We start from the raw sequence: 25,453 nt of genomic DNA on the forward strand, positions 1-25,453 counted from the left end.
TCTACAGAGCTCATGGCTTGAAACAAATCCTCTCTTGTGTTAAGGCCAAGTTCTTGGGAACAGTGCAGAGTGAGTATTTAGGAAGAAAAAAATCCCACAATTCAAAGGGCAGGGCCAGTGAGGGGCTCTCTCATTCAGCCTCCTTTCCTTTGTTACGAAGTAAAACACGACAGCTCATGGGGGAGGCCATGGGCAGGGGCTGATTCCTGGGAGACTGGGCCACTGAAAAGAAAATGAGGTTCCAAGTCAGAATGGGGAGGGAGGAAAGTGGCCAAGTTGCTACACACCAGGAATAGAGAGAAGGGAAGAAAATGGGAAAGCAGAATGCAAACACAGATGCATTTCCCCAGAGGGGAAGAGAGAAGTCCCAGTGGAAACAATGCCAAAAGGCCAGGGACTGGTTTCTCCTACCGCCAGTATTCCAAAGGGAGGCCAACCTGGCACATCCCAAAACAGAACAAATCAACTGTAAACTAAGACTGGGAGCTGTAAATCCTTCAAAATGTTGGAGAGGATCAGCCTCTTCATTTCTGTCTTTCCTTGACCGTCAACAGTGTAAAATTTTCTTTTCCACACACGTAATCAGAAGCAGCTAAAACATAAAAACTGTCAGCAAGTATCAAGCATCTGTAACAGCCCCAGGCTGCCTCGGCCTGACCCCTGTGCTCGGGTTCGGCTGTGTGGAGGGGCAGAATACACTGGCTGTGTGGAGGGAAAGCCCTTCCCAGCGATGCTGCTTGTGGGGGCTTGGATTTGGACCACTAACCAGCTCACGTTTTTCTCTAAGTAGTTCTAAACACAGTCACTCTCTGTAGTTCTGTGTCAAGGTAAAGAAGCCAAAGTTCAGCAGTAAATTATTATGAAGCTGTATTTAAAAAAAAAAAAGGAATCCCAGGGTCCAGAAGTTAATTTAATATTAATTAATTTAATGTAAAATAATATAAGGTATTGAGAAGACAGAGCCATCCGAATACCCGGGTGAACTTAAACTGACAAATGACAATCAAATGAATGTCCCTTCCCCCCTGGGATCTCAGAGGACAGACCCGCCTGGTGCTGGCATAAATTCCCAGACTTCTTGGCTGGTCTGGTAGAGTGAAGAAATGCACAGATGGTTTGGATCTCAGAGCCCCCCATACTAGCTCTCTGATCATAGACAATACTTAATAATCTCTTAACTACAGGTAATAAAACCTTCCTTGCAGATGGTTGTGAGGCTTAAAGGTAGTGTTGTAGGTAAAACACTTAGCACTCTGACAAGCGTTTAACAAGCACTCAAAATTCAGTTCCCTCTCAGTTTCCATAAGGTTAAAAGTAGCCCTGAGCTAATTTCCTAACTAAAGAACTCATTCAAATCAATAAGGATAAGAGCAACTTATTAGAAAAATGTTTTCATAGAAAACAAAACACAGATGGCTAGTAAACATATGGAAAAATGTTCAACGTAATTCAGAAAGACATGAAAATGAAAACAGTGATATACCATTTTTTACTCTCAAATTCGCAAAATTTTGGAAGTATGATCATACCAGGGCTGGCAACGATGTGAGGGAAGCAAGCACCCTCATACACTGTTGGTGGGAGTATATATTATCACAGCATTTTTGCAGGAAAACTTAACAATGTCTAACACAAATCTAAATGTGCATATTATGTGATTCTTTAGTTCAGCCGCTGAGGCTCTTTTGGCTACACCTGCAAAACTATGAAAAGATAAATGTAAAAGGATGTTCATTGCACTACCTTTTGTAATGGCTAAAGACTGGAAATAACATAAATGCCCACCAGTTGAAGAGAGGCAAAATGATTTATGGCACAACTGTATAACGGAATAATCTACAGCCATGAAAAAGAATGGGGTACATTTTATGTACTGCTGTGGAAAGAAGTTAAGATATATTATGTTTAAAATACAAGTTGCTCAACAATTTTAGCCTGATCCCATTTGCATATATAATGTGCTGTTCACGTGTGCTAATATATATGTGTGTGTAGAAATGTATACACACTTATATTTGTATAAAGTTTCTGAGAGGATATATAAGAAACTGTTAATAAAGGTGACCCTGGCTGCCTCTGAGGAATAAAAATGTGAGGGAAGGTAACTTTTGACCTTTTATTTCCTTCTCTACTGATCAAATTTTTTGCTATGTGCAGGTATTTTTATTTCTTTTAAAAGTACCTATTTCCTTGGAGCCCCTGGCGCCCAGGGCTGGGACCAGTGTGAAGGGGCAGGTATCAGGGCCAGGACTGTAGGAGAAAACGTTCTGTTCACCACTTCATGGGGCTTTTTTTTTTTTTTCATTTTATTTTATTTTATTATTTTTTTTTTTTACAAACTTAATCAGTTATACATATACATATGTTCCCATATCCCCTCCCTTTTGCGTCTCCCTCCTACCCTCCCTATCCCAACCCTCCAGGCGGTCACAAAGCACCGAGCTGATCTCCCTGTGCTATGCGGCTGCTTCCCACTTATGGGGCTTTTTGATTCTTGGACTGACTTGGCCTCAGAACCTATGAAAGCTACCTTGCTTATCACTCTCTTTCATCCAGGTAGAGCACAGGACCAACAGGAGATAAATTAGAGGGGCAGATGGATCACACTCTCTGGGGGCAGCCTTAGAAAGAAGCCTCACATTTCTCCCTTCACACAGGGGCCACATGTGAGGAAGGGAAGGCTTCAGCAAAAACAAATCAGCAAGTGTTTTCCACACGCCTTCACTGTGCTGAGCAATAGCAGACTCCGAAAACAGACAGGCAGGCCCCAACTGAAAGACTGGGCTAGGTTTCCTATGAAAATCTCCTCTACTGGTGGGCTGGTTCCCAGGCTAGCCCAGTGCAAATATTCAGCACGTTCTGTGGCTTAATTCTACGGCGGTAACAGATGTGCCTGCCCGAATACTGGGGCGAGGCCAGTTCATCAGGCAGTGGTATAATGGTTAACAGAGCAGACTCTACGCCAGTCTGAACCTTACTAGCTGCCACTTACTAGCTTTAATCCCTCCGGCAAACTACTTGTCGTCTCTGAGTCCCAGTTTCCCCTTCCGTAAACTGAGGAACCAACAGTACCTACTTCATAAGGCTGTTCTGAGCATTATATAAGTTAATGCATCTAACGTGACGAAAAGAGCCTGCTCAATTGCTCCAATCTTATTGTTGTTATCTTATAAAGGAGACAGAAAGAGGCATTACATTTTTTTTTTTTTTTTTTTTTTTTTGCGGTACGCCGGCCTCTCACTGCCGTGGCCTCTCCCGTTGTGGAGCACAGGCTCCAGACGCGCAGGCTCAGCGGCCATGGCTCACGGGCCCAGCCGCTCCGCGGCATGTGGGATCTTCCCGGACCGGGGCACGAACCCGTGTCCCCTGCATCGGCAGGTGGACTCTCAACCACTGTGCCACCAGGGAAGCCCAGGCATTACATTTTTTGCTCCTTCTCTGGGCTCAGAGCTAATTTTGAAATAGGACACCTAGGGACTCCCCTGGTGGTCCAGTGGTTAAGACTCAACGCTCTCAATGCAGGGGGCCCAGGTTCGATCCCTGGTCATGGAACTAGATCCTGAATGCTGCAACTAAGAGCCCGCATGCCGCAACTACAGATCACACGTGCCACAACTGAGACCTGGTGCAGCCAAATAAATAAATTAAATATTAAAGAAAGAAAGAAAGAAATAGGCCACCTCTCCCACCTTCCTCTCCACCCCTCCCACCTGCAGGGCCTTGCTCCTGGTCCCTACCCCATGCTCTGGTGCTTTCCCCCTAAGCCGACCTGTCACAGATCACCGCCCCTGCCGCCCCTCACCCCCTGCCTTCATCCCCAAGTACTCCATGCTCCAGAAACACTCCCCATCTTCATACTAGGCAAATTCCTGTCCCCTTAGTACCAGAGAGCTCAGTCTCCAGTTAGGAAGAAAGGACTGAGCGAAATGCCAGGGCTAATCCATTAGCCTTCTCGGGGGTGCTTGTTTTTAAGAGAGTAAAATGAATTCTGATTGGTGGAGTTTCTAATTGTACATCATGTGAAAGGAACAAGCCAAACAATGTGCACGCTGGGAACGGGGAGTGGAAAGGAGTTTCAGGCCCTTGTGGACAGTCAGCTCCCCTAAGCTATTTCTGCTTTATGCAACAGATTCCTTCTCTCCATCTCTCTCTTTTTTTTTTTTCAATTAAGATAAAATTCATATACCATAAAATTCACCATTTTAAGGTGTACAATTCAGTGGCTTTTAGTTTATTCACAAGGTTGTGTGACCATCACCACTACCTAATTCCAGACTATTTCATCACCCCCAAAAGAAATTCCACACCCATTTAGAGTCACTCCCCAATCCTCCCTCCCCCCAGACCCTGGCAACTGCTAGTCTAGTTTCTGTCTCTGTGGATTTGCCAATTCTGGAAACATATAATATGTGGCCCTTTATGTCTGACTTCTTCCACTTAATATAATGTTTATGAGACTCATCCATGTTGCAACATGTGTCAATATTTCACTCCTTTTTATGGCTCAATAATATTCCATTGTATAGATAATACCACATTTTGTTTATCCATCTATCAGTTGATGGAATCTCCCTCCATTTCTGAGCCCAGAGGACTCCTAAAAACACCAAAGGTTTCCCATGAAAGCAACTGTTCTGGAATGTCAGGGAATTCTTTCTACAAGCCCAAGAATTAAATCCAAATCTAAGACTTGGCTCCAACTCTTAGGAGAGCACTGTCATTCACCACACTGCTCACCTTTCCCAGAGGTGGGTGCACATCAAAGAAAAAGGTGCGGTTGATATAGTAACTTCCCATTTTTCCAAAGTGAGTTTCATCCCAACTAAAAAGAAAAAGAAAGAGATGAAATTCTTAAAATTATCATACAACCCAAACAGCCTTAATAAAGCATGGTTAAAATTACAGTTAAAACCAAAGGTTATAAGTTTCAAGCAGTTAATGAGAAAATCTGGATTAAAAAAAAAAAGGCTTTTGACACAAGTGATTTGAGGAAGCAAGACATCAGGCTGGTCCTTAATCTTCATTTAGACAGATGAGAAAGGCTAGCAAATACTTACCGACCAGTTATCATAAATTTAAGTTAAATCTATACTTATTCTGTATCTTGAGTTTCTATTTATTTTAAAAAGGCGAAGAGTTTCCTATACTATAAAAAGTTTTGCAATAAGAGTTTTCTTCCAAGTCTGCTAACTTCTTTTTTTTAAATAAATAAATTTATTTATTAATTATTTATTTTGGGCTGCATTGGGTCTTTGTGGCTGCACACGGGCTTTCTCTAGTTGCGGGCGCTACTCTTTGTTGTGGTGCAAGGGCTTCTCACTGCAGTGGCTTCTCTTGTTGCGGAGCATGGGCTCTAGGTGCGTGGGCTTCTATAGTTGTGGTACATGGGCTCAGTAGTTGTGGCTCACAGGCTCTAGAGCGCAGGCTATGTCGTTGTGGCACACGGGCTTAGTTGCTCCGCGGCATGTGGGATAACTTCCTCGACCAGGGCTCAAACCTGTGTCTCCTGCCTTGGCAGGTGGATTCTTAACCACTGTGCCACCAGGGAAGCCCCAAGTCTGCTAACTTCTAACCCTAAGACAATTTTTGCTACTAGAAACTACATTACTCTTGCTGTTACAAACTACACTGTGGGCTACTGATCAGTAAGAGCCTATAGACCATGGTTGTGCCTGGAGTCTGATTTTGCTCCAAACCTTGTGATAATTAACCTGCTAACTATGAACTCACTGACCTTATTATAATGAACTAACAAGTATATAAAAAGTGAGGGCTTTCTTACTAAGTTAACAACCAGTCTAAAAACCTATCCTCATTATTTACAAATTATTTAAAAATTATTTTGCAAGTAAGTAAGTGATTCTAATACACTAGCTTTTTTTTTTTTTTTTTTTTTTTTTTGCGGTACGCGGGCCTCTCACCGCTGTGGCCTCTCCCGTTGCGGAGCACAGGCTCCGATGCACAGGCCCAGCGGCCATGGCTCACGGGCCCAGCCGCTCCGCGGCACGCGGGATCCTCCCGGACCGGGGCACGAACCCGCGTCCCCTGCATCGCCAGGCGGACTCTCAACCACTGCGCCACCAGGGAAGCCCTAATACACTAGCTTTTAAACACAATGCAAAAATCTTGTTCTTCTACACAACCACAGTAAACCTTTCACACCCTACAGGGGGGTTTCACAGCGGCAGGCTAGTAATCCAGCAGAACCTGGCCATTTCTGTTTGTCAATCTCTCCCTGCAGCTCAGAAGAACAGTTGCTTTCTAGTGACTATCCATCCCCAGGTCAGCTTCTACAAGTAGTTATCACTGTCCTACAAAATAAGGGGCAAAACATTCTCTTACCAAAAATGTGGGGTTCTTTTTTGTGTGTGTTTTACACACTGGGTCTAATAAATAGGCAGAAGGGTAAATCTACTTCTGCGTCTGCTAAGCACATTGCTTGACATGAAATGAGGACAGTGACATGGCGATGTTAAACAGAAAAATAACTTCCAAGCAGTGTGACAAAATACATTTGCAGAAAAAAGAGAGATCCGGTCCCAGCTCCGCCACCCACTGTGGGAGCATGACCCGGCAAAATCACTCACCCTCTCCGATCTCTTTTCTCATCTACATGATGAAGACAACGGTAGCATCTGCCAGCCCACCTCGCAGGGAGGTATCAGGTAACACATGGGAAAGAACTTTGCAGACTATAAAGTCCCACACATGCTGGGCACTATTTAAACTGTCCCAACATTTGTGGTTAGTTTTGAAGTCTGTTTGGAAACATATTGATAAAGGGGTGTAAGATTTTTACTTCAAGTAAAACTAGTAGCAATAGTCACGCTTCCTCTTGGCTTTTACTGCGTGTTTCTGGTGGGACAGACGGTCTTCTCTGGCTCTCTCTTGCTCTACAGACCTTGCAGGGTACGCCAAGAATGCAAGGTCCTGGCTGCTCTTTTCTCAGGCCACTTCTCAGGGTTATGCTTGCAGCAACCTTGAGGAAGACACCACGTCTCCCTCTGGGACAGAGAGCAGTCTTGTTTACTGCTTATTATAAAACAGCGGATTCCCCAAGATCAATACTCCTTAGCTGTGATTCAACTCCCTGCATGTGCAGGCATTCATCCAGATCCAGGGTATCACATGGGACACTGGGGCAAGGGGAACTGATGCCAACATACTGATGCTCATCCTGCTTGCTGTGCTGTGAGAAATAAAGGCCTTTGTCTCTGACCCAGGACTTTGTCTCCCGCCAGCATCCATAAAACACTGACAGGCTAACTCATTAGTTGGCAAGTCACGTAAAAATAAAACCCCAAACCCTGACAGTTTTGGTGACAAGCATAGGAGGCTGAGTCATAGCTTTCCTTAAGAGAAAGGACAAGGGCCATCATGGACTGGGTTAGGGGATAAGAGAAGACTCCCTGGAATCTGGTAGTGAATGTTCTTGCCCAAGTGGTGGGGAAGGCAGGTAGTAAGAATCCCCCACTGTCCTGCCTATGAATGAGGTTGAGGGGAGAGAGGCAGGATTGAAACAAACCGTCTGAATGCTGCCTTGGTTACTGGCCACGGCCTTCTGGGCAAAAGGAGGAAAGGATATAATCACAACCCTGGGGCAATAAGCTAAGCAGCCCCAGCCAAAAGGCAAGATGGACGTGGCTGATGAATCTAGGAGGCCCCAAAGCTTACATAAATGGTGCCAGCAGTAAGGATCTTGCTATTCAATGCAGAACTCTAGGTAAAATGAAAACATTGAAAGGTTCTCGGGTGAGCTGTGTGCTCAAGCTAAAGGTGTGCCTTGCTTAGAGGCTCAGAGCCACTCCGTCCCTCCGTGTCCCATGATCCCTCCCCCTCTGCCACAAGCTCAGCTGCTTTAAAGAGTAAGATGATTACAGGTGGGGCTAAGGTCTCCCTGTCCCTAAAGGGGACTAAAGGCCATACACACCCATCCTAGTGTGGTGGGGAACTCTGGGGAGGAGAGGGACTCAAGCTCAAAGTCCTACTGGATACAGGAGCACCCTCCTCAATCCCTTGGAGTAGGAGGATTTGCTAGGCACAGGGATTACCAAAGGTGCCGAGGACTGCAGGGAGGACCATAGCAGGGTGTACAGGGACTGAAAGAAAAAGCCCCTAAGCCCAGGTGCTCACCAGACACAGGAAAGCAGACTGGGAAGAAGTGGTGCCAAGCCTGCTGAGGGGCTGAAGGAGCAAAAAGGCCTCCTCCTGCGCCCTGCATCCAGCACTCGCCACACCTCCCACCTGGGAATGGCATAACCTCTAGGTGGCTGCCATTATAGCTCCTGATGCAGGCCTATTAGACTTGTTAGTTGAAAGGGGAAAAAGCACCCAAATTCAACTGATAGGGTCTGAGCCAAGTTACCAGCGGGGAAGGGAAGGGAAAGTGGCCTTGTGGGTAGGGCCCTTGCAACCACTGTTGTGTCTCCCACTGCTGAAGGCATAGTCGTATTTATCCCATATGTGTCCAAGATTATCCCATTGAGAGACTGCTACATTAGTGAGAGGTGATCCTGTCCCCTCCCAAGTGGTCCTACAGAAATAATATAAATCACAAGATGAGAAAGGGACATTACAGCTTTAAAGATGGAATTTCGGGGCGGGGGGTTGGGGAGGGGGGTCTTGGAGTGCTCCATGATGCCAGCGCCATCTGCTGGACATGGGCACCAAGTACACACCCTTTTAAAGGGGCAACTGTCAACCTACTACTAAGCTCTTGTTGAACTTGAGGGCCTGAACCGTGAAGACCTTAGGACTCTTTGGCCTGATACTATCACTTTGGGGTGGGTCAACTTGAAATCTATGGCTAACGATGGAAGGGCTCAACACGCCTCGCTGGTGAAATGGAAGTGGTATATTCAAGAGTATAGCCAGCCTGGCCCTAGAGGCATCTTGGTTTTTCAAGAAGAGGTGGCAGCTGCCCCTTTGGAAGAAACTATCTTCCACTCCACCACCTGAAGCAAAGCCGCTGACTCAGTGGGGTCTTGATTCCCAGAGGTTCCTTCTAATGTTTGTGCCTGGTTCACTGATGATTAGGCTAAATTAAAAGCAGATGGTGTCCGCAGGGCAGTAGCTATCATCCAGCCCCACTGACATTTCTGGAAGACCGACTGCAATAAGGGTTGATTGGCACAATGCACTGAATTGAAAGTCATCACCCTTGCCTTAGACAATACTCCTAAGAAACAGACAAGTTATATTTTTATTTTCCCTTGGGCTTTTGCCATTGGCCTAACCATCTGGTGTGTCACTTGTAAGGCTATATACTAAGAAATGTGAAACACCCCTCTTTGGATCCAAGAACTGTGGAAAAAAATCATGGCTGCCTACCAATGGGATAATCTGGATCACTCATGTAGATGTCCCCAGTAAGGGCCAGTATTCTGATAAGACTGATTAGAATCAAGCTGCTGATCAAACCTGCACCATCCAGACTGCTGCCATTGCCACCTGGATACATCAATACACCAGGCATGGAAACACATCTACCACCACGGACTGGGCACAAAGTAAAGGACTATATGTCTCCAAAGCAGAAGCCGTTGCTACATTGTGGTAACTTGTGACTCCTGCCAAAAGTTGGCATGTTTGTCTTGCAGTAAAGGAAGCCACATTGCGTGGGGTATTGACCACTCCAAGGAAACTGATTGTATTAGGACTTTGTTCCGTGTTTCAGGCTATCACTGGTGCCCCACTGCTGTTGACACATGTTTCGGGTTAGTCAGTCCAATCATCTGACTCTAGATATATCACTGTGGCCCTTGAAACTAAACTGTGTTGTGTTTTCAGCTTTCCAAACCATCTACAGTCTGGCAATGGTACACTTTTTTTTTTTTTTTTTGCAATGGCTGAATAGCCAAAAATCTGATGACATTCCACACTCCAGACCATCCTCAGGTATCTGATATTGTCAAGCACTGAACAGTCTTCTCAAAAAGATTTCTGAGTCAACCTCCCTCACCTACCTCCTTGTTCACACACCTTAGTCAAGTAGTTTGGTCACCTAACTAGGTGTTCATCTCCTCTTGGCCACCAACTGGGTAATGATCAGAACAAAAGGGGTGGAAGGTTATAAAAACCTATTTTGAAAATTTGAGATTCTTCCTTGACTATTCCTGGGCTTGACTGGTCTCCCCTAACAGCAATTCTGGATCAGCCTGGGGGTGCAGTTGGGGATTTATGGGATTCAAATTTAATTCTAGTTCAGTCACTTGGGTTTTCTTGTTGGAGTGACGTGGTTTTAGTGCATAAAGGTCACCTGGTGGAGCACACTGCTTGTGAAGTCCCGCTACAGTGGCTCACATAGGCCAAGGTGGGAGACATAATAAGTCTCTGTCAAGTTTCTGACAGTGTCCATGACAGAAAGGTGTGGATATTAGTAGTACGCAATAATTGCAGTAAAGGTGAAATTACAGGTACTAGAGTGGGACACACTGATTATATGGCAGTGGGAGGAAAGAAACAACCTTTCCACCTGGGGAAGGAACATCTTAGGCCCCTGGAAATGTAAAGAGAAGGGAAACAATTAATGCTCTCTTTGCCTCCTGGGCCCAGCACCCAGCCTGGCAAAATACTAACACGGTTCAACTAAGTCAAGTGGCAGCTGTAGCTAGCAATCTGACCTACTGCTGACTCTGTTATTCCACTATGAAATCAGAAAAACTCACGTGGACATGGCCGGTCTTGAACTATCCTTATGTCCCTGACGACATCAACATTAACTCCCAAACATGGACCTCCCTCGCATGTGCGCAAAAACACAGACTGGAACAACCTTCTGTTAGTATGACTGATATAAATTCATAAGCTTCTCCTGACACCCTAGGGACCTTAGGTTATGCCTTGTATAGTGATTGAGGCTGCAACTACGCAGTGACTCTCACTGCCCATGGGGCTCGACCAAATCACTGTAATGATGATCTAAATCAAATCTGATGGAAATCCAAATAAAATTTAACAAAAAAATCCTGAACTGGAGTGATCTGGACTCCTTCAGGTAATATATTAGAATGCAGGGAAGAATGTGCTGCGGAATGTCTTTCCACTGGGCATGGGAGTTGCTTTTTAAATGGGACAACTCATTGTAATTATTGGCAGTGACATCGAAAATCAGAGGTCAGTCTAAACACCTGTGTACAGACTATAACGGATAACAGACTGGCCTTAGACTACATCACAGCTATCTGAAATAAGGCTTCCTGGTCCCTCCCCATCCCACTCCACCCTGCAACATACACAATTATTAACAGGGGGCTGGATCCAGCACCCCGGAGGGCACAGGTTAACACCACAGGTTGGCCTCACCCTGCTGTTTTGACTCCTGGTGAGAGCAGCCTTAATTAAATGTTGTATGAGACAAACTAAGCAGACTGGGTCCCTGCCTCAGCCAGGTTAATCAGAGTAGCCAATGGAGTTGCACATTCATGTGAAAATTTGCTAGAAGCCAAGAGAGTGTAAAACCAAGGAGTGAGACTGTTGGGAGAGACAGTCCTCCATGGGTCTCTTGTACTTCCACACATCTTGCTGGCTATGCGGAGAATGCAGGGCCTTGACTGCACTTTACCTGGGCCATTTCCTAAAGTTGTGTTTGCACCAAGCAGCCTTGAGAGATGAGGTAACATCTCTCTCCAGAGCAAAAAGTACGCTTGCTTTTTGTAAATTCCCCAAGCTTGTTGCTCCTTAGCTGCAAGGCAACGCAGTGTGTGCAGTCATCCATCTGAGCCCATAGCGTCACCCCGTGGGACTTCGGAGCCATGAGAAACTGAATGCAACATGCCGATGTTCATCCTGCTTCCTCTGCTACGAGTAATAAGTCCTTTGACTCTGACCCAGGAGTCTCACATCTTCCGCCAGCACTCATGAAATAGTAACAAGCTAATTCATTAATTTCCAAGTAGGGTAACCCTGATAGTTTGTTAGCCTGCTTGCTTTTTAGTCAAGGAGTTCCATTTCTAACAACCTCTACACTTTCTCCTCAGTGATACTGAGAAAACATGGTATCACGTCTTGGCCAAACAAATTAACCATTTTCAAACTGTATAAAAATTTTCCTCCTTCGAGCTGGAGACTTTTTAAGCTTTTTTAACGAAATTTGACTCCTGCTCCTTAGTCCTACAAAATAAAGCCTTTAATATATCCTCACAGGATGACCCCAGACCTGCTTTCTGGAACCCTTGTTATCATCCGTGGACACACAGGTTGTTCCGGCTCCCGAGAATGTGGTACTCAGATAGGAATGTTCCCCTCCGCGGAGGTCTGGAAATCCCGCAGATTAGGAACTCAGGCCTTAGGAAATTCTGTACTAAGAATTTCCAATTCTCCTGGGTCAGTTCAAAGCACCTTTAAAAGCTACCATTTGAGAGCCAGGTGAGACGCTGCAGCATAACCTGCAAGACATGAAGATTGCTTCCTCAGATCCTAAGGAATCCCACTCTCACACACACCGGAGCAAAAAGATTTCTCTCACGGAGACTGCACCTGGGGAGAGGTAACCACCAGAAACCTCTGTTTCCCTTCCAGTGCGGCCCCGTCCCTCTGCCTGTGAATCCCGCCCTCTCCCTCTCCGTGCCTCCAGACCAATGAGAAGGCGCGCCCCTCCCTCCCAGTTGCCATGGTGCCTGCCCAGTCCCTCCCATCACTCACCAGATGTGCGGCGGCTGGTCCAGACGGTGGAAGCGGGTGGCGAAGGACATTAGCGTCACCAGGGCCAGCAGAGCCCACCGGCCGGGCGCCTCGAAGCGCCGCGAGCTCGGAGCAGGCCGTTTGGGGCTCCGCGCTGTAGCCTCGGTGGCCACGTCCGGGCCCACAGCCCTAGCAGCCTGGGACCCACAGCGGCCCCTCCGGGGACGCAGCTCGGACCCTGCCAGGCCTCCGCCTACGGCCGGCGGCATCCTTCCTCTCCTCAGGATGGCCCTCTGGCCCGCAAGCACGCTGGGTCTTGCGAGCCGCCCCGCCAAGAAGTCACCAAGGGGCGGCTCAGGGTGCCCTGGGAAATGTAGTTCCCTGCCCCGGCCTCTGGGCTGGAAGGCGAGCGCGGTCGCCGCCCGGGCCGCTAGGAGGCGGCTAGTGGCGCAGAGCATGACGTCCGGGCGGGCCGGGGAGAAAGCGGGCTCACGGAACTGCAATTCCCAGCAGCGCCAGGAGTGGGGGCGTGGCGGCAGGGCGGGGCAAGCTAGAAGAGATCTTAAAGCTCATTCTAGTCCAAGCCCTAGCTTTAGCGAGACGGAAACGTAAGTTCTGACGTGTCGGGGTCTCACTGAGCCTGAATCGTCGACGACTCGGAGAGTCGCAGGCGCCAAGTTTCCTGGCCTGGAAGAGGGGTCGCCCAGAGTGCGAGATGCAAGTGGGGAAGGTCTGTGTCATGCATCCGGGGAGAGAGGCTCTACTTAGAAACACGGAGAAATCTTGGGGGCGGGGTCAAAGGTGAGCCGCTCGGCCCCGCCCACAGCTCCTACGGCGACTCCCAGCATGCAATGCGCCGCTCTGGCACCGCTCTGCACCTGCGCGCTACCTGCTGTGGCCTGTGATCCCGAGAGGGTTGGGCACGAGGTGCAGGGTCCTCGTGGAGAGTACCCGGCTTGGTTTGGTGGCTGTACCCTTGCTCTTTATCTGTCTCTCCACCCACCCCCAACCCCACTCGCCCTGCTAGGGCTTCCAAGCGTCGTCCCTCGTCTCCCTGTTCCGCACAGCCCTGCCGGTCGGCCCGGCAGGTCTTAACAGTTAAATGGCCTTTCAGGGTTGTTTGCATTTTGAGAGCGCCAGGGGCGAGGGGAAGCTGTGGCACTTATAGTCATCACAATCACTTGGGGACCTTATTACCAGTTTTAATTTGCATTTCCCAGGACCAACCCCAGAACCACTGTTATCAATCTCTTTATTAAAGACTGAGAACAGCTATTGTAGCTCAAAGGAAGGTGGCAGGCCCATCAGGTGGGATATAGCATCACTTTAACAGTGTATAGCCCTCCCACTGCCAAATAGGAGTTTAGGAGTCTTTCTCGAAAATCATGTGTAAGAGACGGTTTTAAAATAAAATCTGCTAGAGTGGTGAGAATCCATATTTGAATTAAAAACAATTCCTCCAGGAGTGGTGATGAAATGGATATTTTACTTGGGCTTAACATTTAGCCCTACACATGCAAAAAGGAACATGGGACGGTTTATGCAGTTATCATTGGTAAGAGAAAGATCAGAAACCGCCCTCCATTACATCTCCTGATGGCCCATAAGTAAGAAACCTGAGGGCAGGGCATTTACAGTGATTCTGTGGTCACCCTTAGCCTAGGTCAAAGGTGTAACATTTAGTAATTAGGGAAGGCATTTCTTTAAGGATTCTAAGCTGATGTCTGCAGCTCTCTAGTGGTTCCATTCTGTTTCAGTGTAGCTGCCTCTTGGCCCCAGGGGCCCCTCCAGCCTAACCAAATAGGAAAGGGATGCACCCTGGAACAGGGTACATCCAGCTGTAGCCTACAAGCTCTTCTCCTTCCAAGGATGCCTGCTGCCTATCACTTGACCTTTGTGCCAGAACTATCTTCACTTTCCCCACGAAAGTTGCCTTCAGAATAGACCAGAACTCCCAGGGTCAGGAACTAACTTGGGACGGACTGGGTTCCCACTTGTGCCCTTGCCCACGTAGAAGATGGAGTAGAAGATGGAGTTGGTAGTTCAGAGGTGATGAAAGCAAGGTCAGGTAGCAGCTGGGTGAGCTGGGCCATACAGAAGGGAGAGCGAACTTGGGTGAAATGTCTCTAGTCAGAGGGATGGTAGACAAGGGTGATCTAAGAAATTCTTTTGAGTTCTCCCTCATCCAAAAGGCTACATATGTGTCTGCCAGAAGATTCATGAGTGCTAATTACTGGTAACTCTGTTCTGGGTTCTGCTTTGAAATGCTGGTGACCAAGAAGCACCAGAGAAATTAACTTTGAGTCCCCTAAACTTTAGAGGAGAGGTCACACACCCTGCTGCCTTCAGGGGCCTCAGAGTAACAAAAATGAGAGAAGTGGACCAGGTGGGGGCCATGGCAGATCTGAGAGGGCATGCCCTCTCTAAAGGGGGCCATTAATTGGCTTTGATCAGTTTTGCTCCTCAGGAAACTGAGTTCACTATCTCCCGATTTTTTTCCTTTTTTTAAGAAAAAATGGACAACACGATTTGTATATGAAACAATGTGACTTTTAATGTTAGCAATGAATTGAAACATTTTAAAATACAGTATAGACCAAACAGAACACTGTGGGCTGCCAGCTTATGACCTCAGCTTTGGAGTCAGTGGGCATATTCCCCAGCTATTTTTTTTTATAGATTTTTTTTGATGTGTACCATTTTTAAAGTCTTTATTGAATTTGTTACAATATTGCTTCTGGGTTTTTTTTTTTTAATGTTTTTTGGTTTTTTTGGCTGCAAGGCATGTGAGATCTTAGCTTCCTGACCAGGGATCGAACCCACACCCCCTGCATTGGAAGGCAAAGTCTTAACCTCTGGACCACCAGGAAAGTTCCCCCCTCTGAGTCTGGCCTGAGTTTTCCAGATGCTATTTTTATGAGATCAGCCGAGAGTCTGGAGGACTGGTGGGTGGAATGTTGAAAGAGATGGGCACCAAAGCGCAGAAAACTAGATTTCCTGGTCTTTCTGCCACTGTTGGAAGGAAATAAGCTATCATTTTAGGGCAACCCTTCGTTTTACAGATGAAGGAGCTGAAGACTAGAGAAGGTAGGGATTTGTCCCCAGTCATGCGGGGCTAGTTCCTGCACTGGGACCAGACTCCCGGTATGGCAGCTCCCAGCCCACTGCACCACATGAAACTACTGCTTCAAAACCAGGCCTCACTGTCTGCCCAGGACACCAGCCCTGGCTCCACCAGGAGCATAAAAAACTTCCCCCAGGTTAGAAAGAGATGCCCTTTCTGACCAGAGTCAAAGTTCTCCTGATGCCTGTTTAGCCCAGCTTCCCCATTGGCTCATGGGATCCACCCCTTTAGGGTTCCTCCCCCTGCCCCGCAGTTCTGTGGGAGGGGACAGTCCCTGAGAGGCCAAGGGTCACAACATCATCATGGCCGAGTCTAGGAAGGTAAGGAGGGCACTTGCTTCGGGGGCCCCCTGGACATCAGGAATGCATGACAGCACAGTTTGGAGCTGAGGGACCCCACCTGACTCCCAAGGCCTCTAACCCAGAGAGCTGAGTCTGGCCTGAGTTTCCCAGACGCAGGCCTGAGGAAGGAGGCCCAGCGGGCTGGGAAGAAACAGTGCTGGCCGGGAGCCCCCTGGCTGGGAGCTGTTGCCTCCCCTCCAGCGGGCTCCCGGGGCTGAGACCCCACCACGCCTGGGTTAACCTGCGTCCTCGCCTTCTCTCCTCAGCCCATCCTCTACTCCTATTTCCGAAGCTCCTGCTCATGGAGAGTTCGAATCGGTAAGAGCTGTAGCTCCACCGAGGGCTGGAGTGGGGTGGTGTGGGGTGGAGGGAGGCCGGGGTGAAAAGCCTCTGTCAGACAGGGCACCAGCCCCAGCATCCCCAGTCTCCTGGAGCCCTCAGCCTCGAATGGCACCTCCACTTCGGAAGTCCAGCTAGAGGAAGGCAGGGAGGGGTGTTTTTTCTCTCGGGCCTGTGACCTCTCCCACTCTGCACTCCAAAGCCCCTTAGCAACCATGCTTCAGGCAGGCTCACAGAATCCAGAGATCCTTGGTAACCGGCAGGGAACAGCTGGCCTTCCTCAGTTCTTATCTGATTTGATCTGGCAAATCAAACAGAGCTGGCCAGTGTGGACCCCAGAGGCTTCAGGGGAGGAGAAACGGGGCCCTCTGGTGTAGTCCTGGTTTGACCCTTCTGTCCCTCAGCTAAGTCAGCCCTCGGCCAAGGTCCTAGTCGTAGCAGCTCATACAGAAAGAGAACGGTGCTGAGTGTTTCTGTGTACCTGATTCCATTTAAACCTCAACGACCCTGGGAGGGAGGTATTATTATCGTCACCATTGTACAGGTGGGAAAACTGGGGCACAGGGAGGTGAAGTAACTTGCCCAAGATCATGTAGCTAGTAAGGGGCAGGGCTGGGATCTGAACCAGCTAGCCTAGCTCCAGCTAGGCCATGCTCTTTACTACGCTATGCTGCCTGTCAGATGGGGAAACAGAGGCTGACGTTACTTGCCCGGGGCCACACAGCTAGCAAGTGAATGTGATGACATTTAAACCCAAGTAGCCTGCTGCCAGGAGCCTGTTCCTGACTCGGAAGCCATCCTTATGACCCTCCCCTCCCACAGTCACTTGGTATTTGCTAGAATCGGTAGGCAAGAGCACTGGGGTGCCCGAGGACACATTTCTCCAAGAAGACGCCCTCCCTGGGCCCAGAGCCTCTGCCCTGATGGGGCCAGACCAGCAGCGTGGGCACTGTCTCTGCAGGGCCACCATGCATTGGCCTCCTGCCTGGCCCCGACCACTTCCACTCTCCAGGGTGGAGCTGACCAGCGCTGAGGAGGAGCCCCGCGTCTCCTGGGCTGTCTGCAGACTGTGACACGTCTTGCCCTCCTCCCCTCGCTCATCTGCCTGATACCGGCCATCGCCATATTTTAATGCATAAGTGTGCACACTTACACACACAGTCTCCTCCACTAGGGTTGACCGAGTGTTTGGCCCTCACCTTGCTGGGAGGAAAACATCAAAGGAGATGGAGAGGAAATCCAGCCCCTGGGAGTCACAGCAGATGTGCTGAGGTCACCAGAGAGCCCTGATGCCTTGGAATCTGTAGTGAACAGCCCTGAGAACAAAATGGATTAGAAAGGGGTTCTCCTCTAGACAGAACAAGAGTGTCCTCTGCCTGTGTGGGCCCTACATAGTCACCGAGCACCTTCCCTTAGCCCTCAGATGACCTTTATGGGGGAATGATTGCATGTCTCCAACAGATAAGCCCTGCTTGCCACTGGGTAAGGCCCTGCCGGGGGCAGAGATGAAGGGGACATTTCCCTGCTGTCCTCCAGGAGCCCTCAGTGGGCCAGGGCACACACCCTCATAGCACCACCTAGAGGCGTCAGAGGTCCGCTGGGGATACAGAGAGTCCAGGGGCAAGAGAGGCGGAGCATCATGGCCCTGGGGTAGGGGAGCAGGTGGTGATCCAGGAAGCTGGGAAGAAGGCGACAGGGCCACCCAGCAGTGCGGAGAAAGAAGCCTCCTTCCCTCTTGTCACCCTGGGAAGTGTGGTCAGAGGCTGTCACCGACTGTTTGCTGTCTCTTCTAGCTCTGGCCTTGAAAAACATGGACTATGAGATGATAACCATCAACCTCATAAAGGATGGGGGGCAGCAGGTAAGGAGGCTGCCCCCAGGCCACAATGTAGGAGTTAGAGGCCTTGGAGAGGGACCCAGCAGGGGGTGCAGACTTCTGCAGGCAAGAGATGAGCATGCACCCTGTGGGACAGGGCAGCCAGAGGAGGCTGCTGGCCCTGCCCTGTGGGACAGGGCGGCCAGCTGTGCAGCAAGAGGAGCCATGGGAAGGGCCCAGGTCCCAGGCTCCGCACCACAGCCTGGCCTCTCCACGTCTGACTCCAGAAGTGTGGGTGGTGAGCGGGTCCTTGCCCCATGCCAGGCCCTCTGGATGTGCCTTGGTGACCACATATAAGGTGCAGGGACAAGCACATAGCCAGGCCACTGGGATGAAACCTGTATCTCTGCAGCCACTGGGGTTCAGGATACTTCACAGATCCCCCAGGTATCACCCTGGGCCTAGGAGCCAGGGCCTTTCCCAGGAGAGGGAGGTACAGGTGGGCAGTAGGCTAGGGGCTTCCTGCTTGCCAGACTGTGCTTTAGCCAGCTCAGGCCAGGCTGCCCAGTCCACCAGGGCCTTGTCTCCACAGTTCTCTGAAGAATTCCAGGCCCTGAATCCCATGAAGCAGGTGCCAGCCCTGAAGATCGATGGGATCACCATTGGCCAGTCGGTGAGTGGCGGCTTTGGGAGGCCCCTCATGAGCGTGGTGCCCTGAGCAAGAGGACCTCGCAGCTCTTCCTTGCCTGTGTCTGCCATGGCACCCAGCTCTCAGCAGGGACGAGGGAGGGAGGGAGGAAGGTTGCTTGCTTGCTTTGGGAAGTGAAGGGAGACTCAAGCATATGGGGGACTAAATTCTGTAGGACAAGGGTCCAAAATGATCTCATCCTCCTGGGGAGCCTCTGGCTTCACAGGGCTTAAGGGGAGGATGGTAAGAAGGGTAAGAAGGGAGGTGGTGACGATGGTGGTGTTGGAAGTGGGGGAGGAAGAGGAGTTTATGGTCCCTGCCTCACTGCTCGCCTCCGGACAGCTGGCCATCATTGAGTACCTGGAGGAGACCCGGCCCACGCCGCGACTCCTGCCTCAGGACCCAAAGAAGAGGGCCCACGTGCGCATGATTTCCCACCTCCTGGCCAGCGGCATCCAGCCCCTGCAGGTGCGTCTCCCGTGCACTTTCTCCCTCGCGCGCCTCTCACCCTCGCATCCCCACAGGCACGCGCTCTCCCCTCCACACGCAGGCGCGCCCTGGCCAGCCCACCGTGAGGTGCCCAGCTTGCGGGGTGGCAGGAGGACAGAGGGGATTCCCAGGGGCTTGGCCCTGGCTCCTGTGGCAGAGGGAGGAGGGAGGCCAGAAAGCATCCACTCCCTGGGACCCCAGCTGCCTTCCGGGAAGCCCCAGGTTTCCAAGGACACATCCGGAGTTGCCAAGGGGCAGAAAGGGCCAGGTGGCAGGGGGAGGCTGAGTAGCGCATGTCTCGGCCTCCCGCCTTTAACCAGAGCAGCCTTTCTTTCACCTGTTCTGTGTCATAGATTGGGATTCTCCTAAGATTTTTTTGGTAAGTTTTCACTGGTAAAACAAAAAAGTATTAAAACAATTCATCTGTTTAAAAAAAAATTCATCTGTGCTAATCCCTGACTTTGCAAGTAAGGAGATAGCTCCAGAAAGGTGGAGTGACTGCAGAGTCACTCTAAGTGTGACAGACCCCCTGACTGTGTATCTGTGCCCCCCGCCCCATATCACTTTTTTTTTTTAACAGAGGAGGTTGAAGCAGACGGGCATCCAAATCTCCTGAAAGCCAATCCTATGTGCCTCCCCCATGCTGCCCTGCCCAACCCCGTGTCACACTCCCTCTCCTCACAAGGGACCATGTCAGGGAGGAGCATTGGATGCAAGGGAGAGAGGCCTCGGGTTGTGCCTCCATCCTTACACATCTCTGCCAGAGGGACAGGGGCCACGGGGGCAGCCAGAGAAAGTGGTCTCTGGGATCATCACCTCTCTTCCACCTCAGGGCCCACAGGGTGGGAGCTCACAGGGTCCAGGGTAGGACAGGTGTACAGCCACGGACACATGGGAACCAAGCTCGCCTGAGGGGACTTGGCTGAGTGCGTGGGCTCAGCCTGGCTCCCAAAGCTCATCCCAGATTTTTCTTGGGCTACACAGAACCTGTCTGTCCTGAAGCAAGTGGGACAGGAGAACCAGCTGACCTGGGCCCAGCAGGCCATCACTTCTGGCTTTAACGGTGAGTCCTTGCCCCTGTGAGCTGCCCCCTGGTGACCTCTTAGAGAAATGGCCCTCACACTGTGGGCCCTGGCATCTGGCGGCCTCCCGGGCTCTTTGGCCTTGACAGTGGCATGGATGAGGGTGGGGGGGCAGGGCCAAGGAGGCAGTGAGCTGGGCAGAATCCAGCTTGGCCTCAACCCCTGGCACTTCTGGGAACCTCATGCCTGAGGCCTTTTGGAGATGGATGGCCCAGCTTCTGCTTCATTGCCCACTCCAGGCAGGAAGCCAAGGCCAGCAAAGCACCAGCACCTCAGTGTGAGAACTGTTGCCTTGGCCAGTGGCAGGCCTTGTCCCCTCAGGGGAGAGAATGGTAGCTGAACTTGCAGAGCACAGGGAGGCATCATCTTATCCCCATGTGCCCATCACCTCTCTCCAGATCTGACTGCCATGTTCCCTCTGGCACACACTCCAGCTGCCATGTCATAGCTATGCACCAAGGCCCAGAAAGGCTGCTCTCCCCTTAGAGTATTCATGTTGCTTCCCTCCAGCTCTGGAGCAGATCCTGCAGAGCACAGCAGGGAAGTACTGTGTGGGAGACGAGGTAAGCTCTCCCCAGGCCCATGGGGGTGGCCTCCTCCCTCAGGCCTACCTCAGGCTGCCACTGTCTTCCACTTAGACTCAGCTACCTCCCTCCAGCCCAGGGCAGGCACAGCTCAGAGAGCTTCCTGAGGGGGCAGCTGTAGCAAGGGTGGGGAGTCAGCAACCCAAGGTCGTCCTCTCTGCGTTAAGCAGAAGTTAGCTCACGGGGAGCTTCTCAGCTCCTTCCTGGCCGGCTGCCTCAAGAGGAAGTGAGTTTCTCATTGCTGGAGGTATTCAAGTTGAAGACCTCATCTCTGAGATAAGGCGGTGGTCCAGCCATCAGATGAGGGATCAGACTAGGTGATGTCTCCATTCCCTTCCAATGCTAGGATTCTAGGATTCAGGTGCCCTTGACTCCTACAGGCTAATGCCCTGGCTCTATGGTAATCCTGGTTCCAGAGTCCCCCACCTGCACCCAGAGGCTTTCCCTCCCTGCTGGGAGCCCTCACTAAATGCCTGTGGTGGCAATTTTGAACAAGCACAGTAACATCCACTAAGGCAATCGAGCCTTCTCTGGCTACCCACAGAGTTGGTTGTCAGCGCAACTGCAGTGTAGCCTGGGAGAAGCGCTTCAGCTGCAGGGACAGACCCAGCCGGGCCTGGGGAGATGAGGAGGGGGTGGGGCAGTGGGGGTGGGATAGAAGAGCCAGAAGCAGAGGGGAATGCCAGGGGCCAGCACCCCAGTGCTGTCACCGGTGGGAGTCTGGGGTGCGCACCCTGATGCAAGCCCGCCCAACCCTCTTTGCAGGTGTCCATGGCTGATCTGTGCTTAGCGCCTCAGGTGGCAAATGCTGACAGGTAAGAGAGAGCCCTGCCACCCTCCCTCTTCCTCCTGGCTCCTCCCCTCAACATGCCCAGCTCCCTCCTACAGTCAGGCCCTGACTTCATCTACTGAGGTAGCATCTCATGCAGACTCTCCCCCACGGCCCCCGGCAGCCACTGTGGCCGTAAGAGACGGGCAGAAGCCGGTGTAACACCCTTCCCATGCCCACCGCAGCCCAGGTGATACCGCATAGCCCCCGCTCCTAAGAGGAGGCATGTCACCTGGTGGACGCCCCTGCAAGGGTCCACTCCAAGAGCCTGCTCTCCCCAGACGTGGTGTGTCTGTGCCCAGCAGTGAGGTCTGCCTCTGCTTTGCTCCATCAGCCCTTCAGGGAGGCACGGATGAGAACTTCTCTGTGGAAGGCATCGTGCTGGGCACTGTTAGGGGTATGGAAATGTGTGACACATTCCCTGCCCCTGAGAAGCTTATGACATGGGTGGGGAGATAATCTGTATATAAATGCCCAGCACTGGCCTTAACGCATAGTAGGCTGTATAGATAGCCATGGCCTGGAATAGGAGCAGTAGGAAACTGAGATGCCAGACGATACTGCACAAGACCTGTCCCTCCCCAGAGAGCTACCTGTGAACAAGGACCCCCAGCCTGGCAGGGCTGCCTTCCTAGGCCTTCCCTGGCCAGCCCCAGGGACCTCATCCAGCCCTGCCTCTGTGCTTCCCCCATCGCCTGCAGGGCAGTCTCCCTGTGCCCCTGCAGACCTTGGCTTAGGTGGATGTTTCTCTGCCACAGGTTCAAGGTGGATCTCACTCCCTACCCTACCATCAGCCGTATCAACAAGTCACTGCTGGCCTTGGAGGCCTTCCAAGTGTCTCACCCCTGCCGGCAGCCAGATACACCCCCTGAGCTGAGGGCCTAGCTCTCAAACCGCGCCCCACTGGTGCAGGGGCCGGGAGCGGGTGCGGGAGCGGAAGCTGCGTGGGCTGAAGAGGCCTGGAAGCGAGCGAGCCTTAACTGGAGAGGCGGAAGACCTGAACTCCTAGCCCTTGAACTTGAACTCTAGCCCTGGATTTGCCTTCCCACTGGAACTCCTTCTGCCTCAGCCCCTTCGTCTGTCACATGCGGGCAGAATGGGGTGGGAGAATGCAGGGAGGCGGGTAGGCAGGAAGTCTTCATGACTGTGTCGTGGGCAGTCATGAAGATGAAGTGAACGTAGACTAAAACGTATGGCGAGTTTACCAGAGAGCCATGAGGAAGTCTGAGCGCCTCTTCCCATCCCCTCGACTGTACCTGACTCCAAAGAATGCCCCCACTGAAATCTGATAATTAAACTAAAGCCCAGGCCTCCGGGTTGTTCACTTAAACTGAGCTGGGTTCCAGAAGGTGAACACTCTTCCTAGCTGGAATCCCTCTGCGTCTGGACCAGGAAAGAAAGCCAGCCAGCCACTTGCCCACCCTGTGGTTGGCCTGGCCCCTGGGACCTAAGGGCAAGGAAGAGAAATAAGCCCAAAAGCCTGCCTGAGAAAATCAGACAAGATCCAGAAGAGAACAGGTATAAGAAGCAGGAAAGAAAGCCTCCTGTGACCAGCTGAGTGCCCAGGCCTGGGAGTGGTCCCGTTGCTCACTTCCATAGCAGCGCTGAGGAGACGCTGGCCCTCTCAGCCCAGTCCCTTATCTTCAGGGGCAGCGTTCTCTGGACCAGCCTTAGGATTAGGTGCTTAGGATACATCCACGTGTGAGTGGTGCTGGGAGCTGGAGGCAGGCTCCTCCGTGGGCAGTATGAACAGCTACTGACCAAGCTAGCAGGAGGCCAGCCGGGTAACAGCTTACCTTGGGCTGCCTTGGAGGGAGCAGGTCCCCATGCCTGGCAGTGCTCAGCCAGAACCAGGATCACCTCGGGCAGAGATACTGTAGGGAGATGCAGGTCACTTCTGGGAGTGAAACAAGATGACATTTATGTTCCATATGTGAGATTTCATTTCCCCTGTGTAGCTGAGGTTTAAACAGGGAATTAAGATAGATGTGTCTGGTCCAAGTGGAAGCCACCTTTCTCGGCCATGAGTCCCTTTTCTTTAGCTCCAATCGCAGGGCACCTAGTTCTCCCCTCTCATCCCAGGCTCCTTAGTGGCCTCTCCTTCTCTCTTGGATGGCCTGGGCTCCAGGCTCTAGAATGACCAAGGTGGGCCACTCTTGTTCCCAAAGTGAGTTTGTCCTGGCAGAGCCAAGAGAGAAGCCCAGGAAGGTAGAGGAGACACAGCAATGGTGAGGGAGACTGTGCTTGTCCTGCCCTGCCGCCATCTGGACCTTTTCCTCAGATTACTCCAGACCTGCCTGGCTGCATAAGGCTCACCTGGGCTCTCGCCAAGAAACCTTGACTTGAGATAAGAGACTAGTCTCCTCAGCTCAGGGATCAGTAACTGTCACCTGACTTGGACTTTTGAAATTGAAGGTGATTCAAGCTCCTGTGGATTTGAAAGAGAAAATGAACTCAGGGGAAAGGAGGGTGGCCCCATACTTCAGGCTGTGCTCCTACAACTCCCACGGCAGTGTGCTCCCTGGCCCTGGAGAGACATGGGGCCAGCCAGGAGCAGCGGGCAAGCTGCAGGGCTAGCCTTGGCCAAACGGGGCGCTGCCACCACTCGCCCAGATTAAGGAGGCAGCTGGCTCTGCCTGTCACTAACAGGTGCCTTCGGGAGCCCAAATAATCCCAAATAATTTCCAGTAGTGCTGAGGTTACCAGGTTCCCCTACTCCTCCCTCCTCCCAGTCTCGTTTCCAGGCAACAGAGGCGCACAGAGACTTCTGGGAAGTACAGGCAGTAGATAGAATCCACATCTAGGACAAGGTACAGGCGCAGAGACAACCTGAGACCACTCCCCAGCCCTGAATGATTCTATGGGGAACTAGGTATAATGAGCGGGCGGACTGGGGTTCTTCCTGGAAGGAAACCACCTGGTGGCTGTCCTGCTCTGGCTGGTAATGCATGTCCCGCTTCCCCCCACTCAGCATGCAGTGAGCCCTCCCAGGGGACTCCCCATGCTGGGAGCTGGGGGGTGTGGCTCTGTGACTGGGGATATGGCAGACATGGCCGCTGCTCTTACTGAACTTATGTGCCTCCACTTATTCCTGGAAATTTAACTGGCCGTCTCTGTCTCCACCCCTCAACATCATGGGCCTGTTGCCTATCTGCTTGTCTGTCTGATCTGAGATAGCGTCCAAGAGTTGACTCAGGTCTCCTCCTGGACGGTCTCAAAATATTAATTTGGTTAACCTGAGGCTCCATCAGCCATCCTAAAACTTGTGGCCAAAGCTGAGTTGGCCACCTTAAAATTTAGATTTTAAGGAAATCTAAATCAGGGAAGGAGGCGATGCAGCCTCCGTCATCAAGCATTTATAAAAACCATCCTCATTTAATGCACAAAACTCATTTTAATATTTTTCTCATAGTTCCGGTCCCCTAGTTCAACAGGAGTTTTGTGATACGTGTCCGAGTGTGAGGTGAAAACCAGCCATGGGGAGGGGAGGGGAGGGATCAAACGCTGTGGCTTTTCCTCTGGGCTCAGTGAGATCCTTGG

The 25,453-nt window shown here is 50.9% G+C and overlaps 2 protein-coding genes across 7 annotated transcripts in view; one reads left to right on the forward strand and one right to left on the reverse strand.

Moving 5' to 3' along the window:
* Positions 1-13,162, reverse strand: part of POMT2 (protein O-mannosyltransferase 2) — a 49,311-nt gene extending 36,149 nt beyond the window's left edge. For both annotated transcript variants that reach the window (XM_082617564.1, XM_082617565.1), the window contains exons 1-2: positions 12,643-13,162; positions 4,738-4,822 (exon numbers count right to left, since the gene is read on the reverse strand). In XM_082617564.1, the coding sequence (XP_082473690.1) occupies positions 4,738-4,822; positions 12,643-13,079 (522 nt within the window). In that variant the 5' untranslated portion in view covers positions 13,080-13,162. The remainder of the gene's footprint in view (positions 1-4,737; positions 4,823-12,642) is intronic.
* Positions 13,163-13,193: 31 nt separating this feature from the next.
* On the forward strand, positions 13,194-23,478 carry GSTZ1 (glutathione S-transferase zeta 1). 5 transcript variants are annotated; one of them, XM_082617568.1, is made up of 9 exons: positions 13,194-13,351; positions 16,353-16,404; positions 18,219-18,286; positions 18,834-18,914; positions 19,272-19,397; positions 20,403-20,481; positions 21,011-21,063; positions 21,850-21,899; positions 22,672-23,477. In XM_082617568.1, exons 1-9 carry the CDS (start codon positions 13,337-13,339, stop codon positions 22,796-22,798), a joined length of 651 nt encoding a protein of 216 aa, XP_082473694.1. In that variant the 5' UTR covers positions 13,194-13,336; the 3' UTR covers positions 22,799-23,477. The 5 variants fall into 5 exon arrangements, with proteins under 5 accessions (XP_082473694.1, XP_082473693.1, XP_082473696.1 ...); XM_082617566.1 differs by lacking the exon at positions 13,194-13,351 and adding an exon at positions 16,033-16,065 and having other exon boundaries at positions 22,672-23,478; XM_082617567.1 differs by lacking the exon at positions 18,219-18,286 and having other exon boundaries at positions 13,195-13,422.
* Positions 23,479-25,453: the final 1,975 nt, after the last annotated feature.

The sequence above is a fragment of the Mesoplodon mirus genome (assembly GCF_964341445.2).
Source record: "Mesoplodon mirus genome assembly, chromosome: 4".
NCBI classification, from domain to species: Eukaryota; Metazoa; Chordata; class Mammalia; order Artiodactyla; family Ziphiidae; genus Mesoplodon; species Mesoplodon mirus.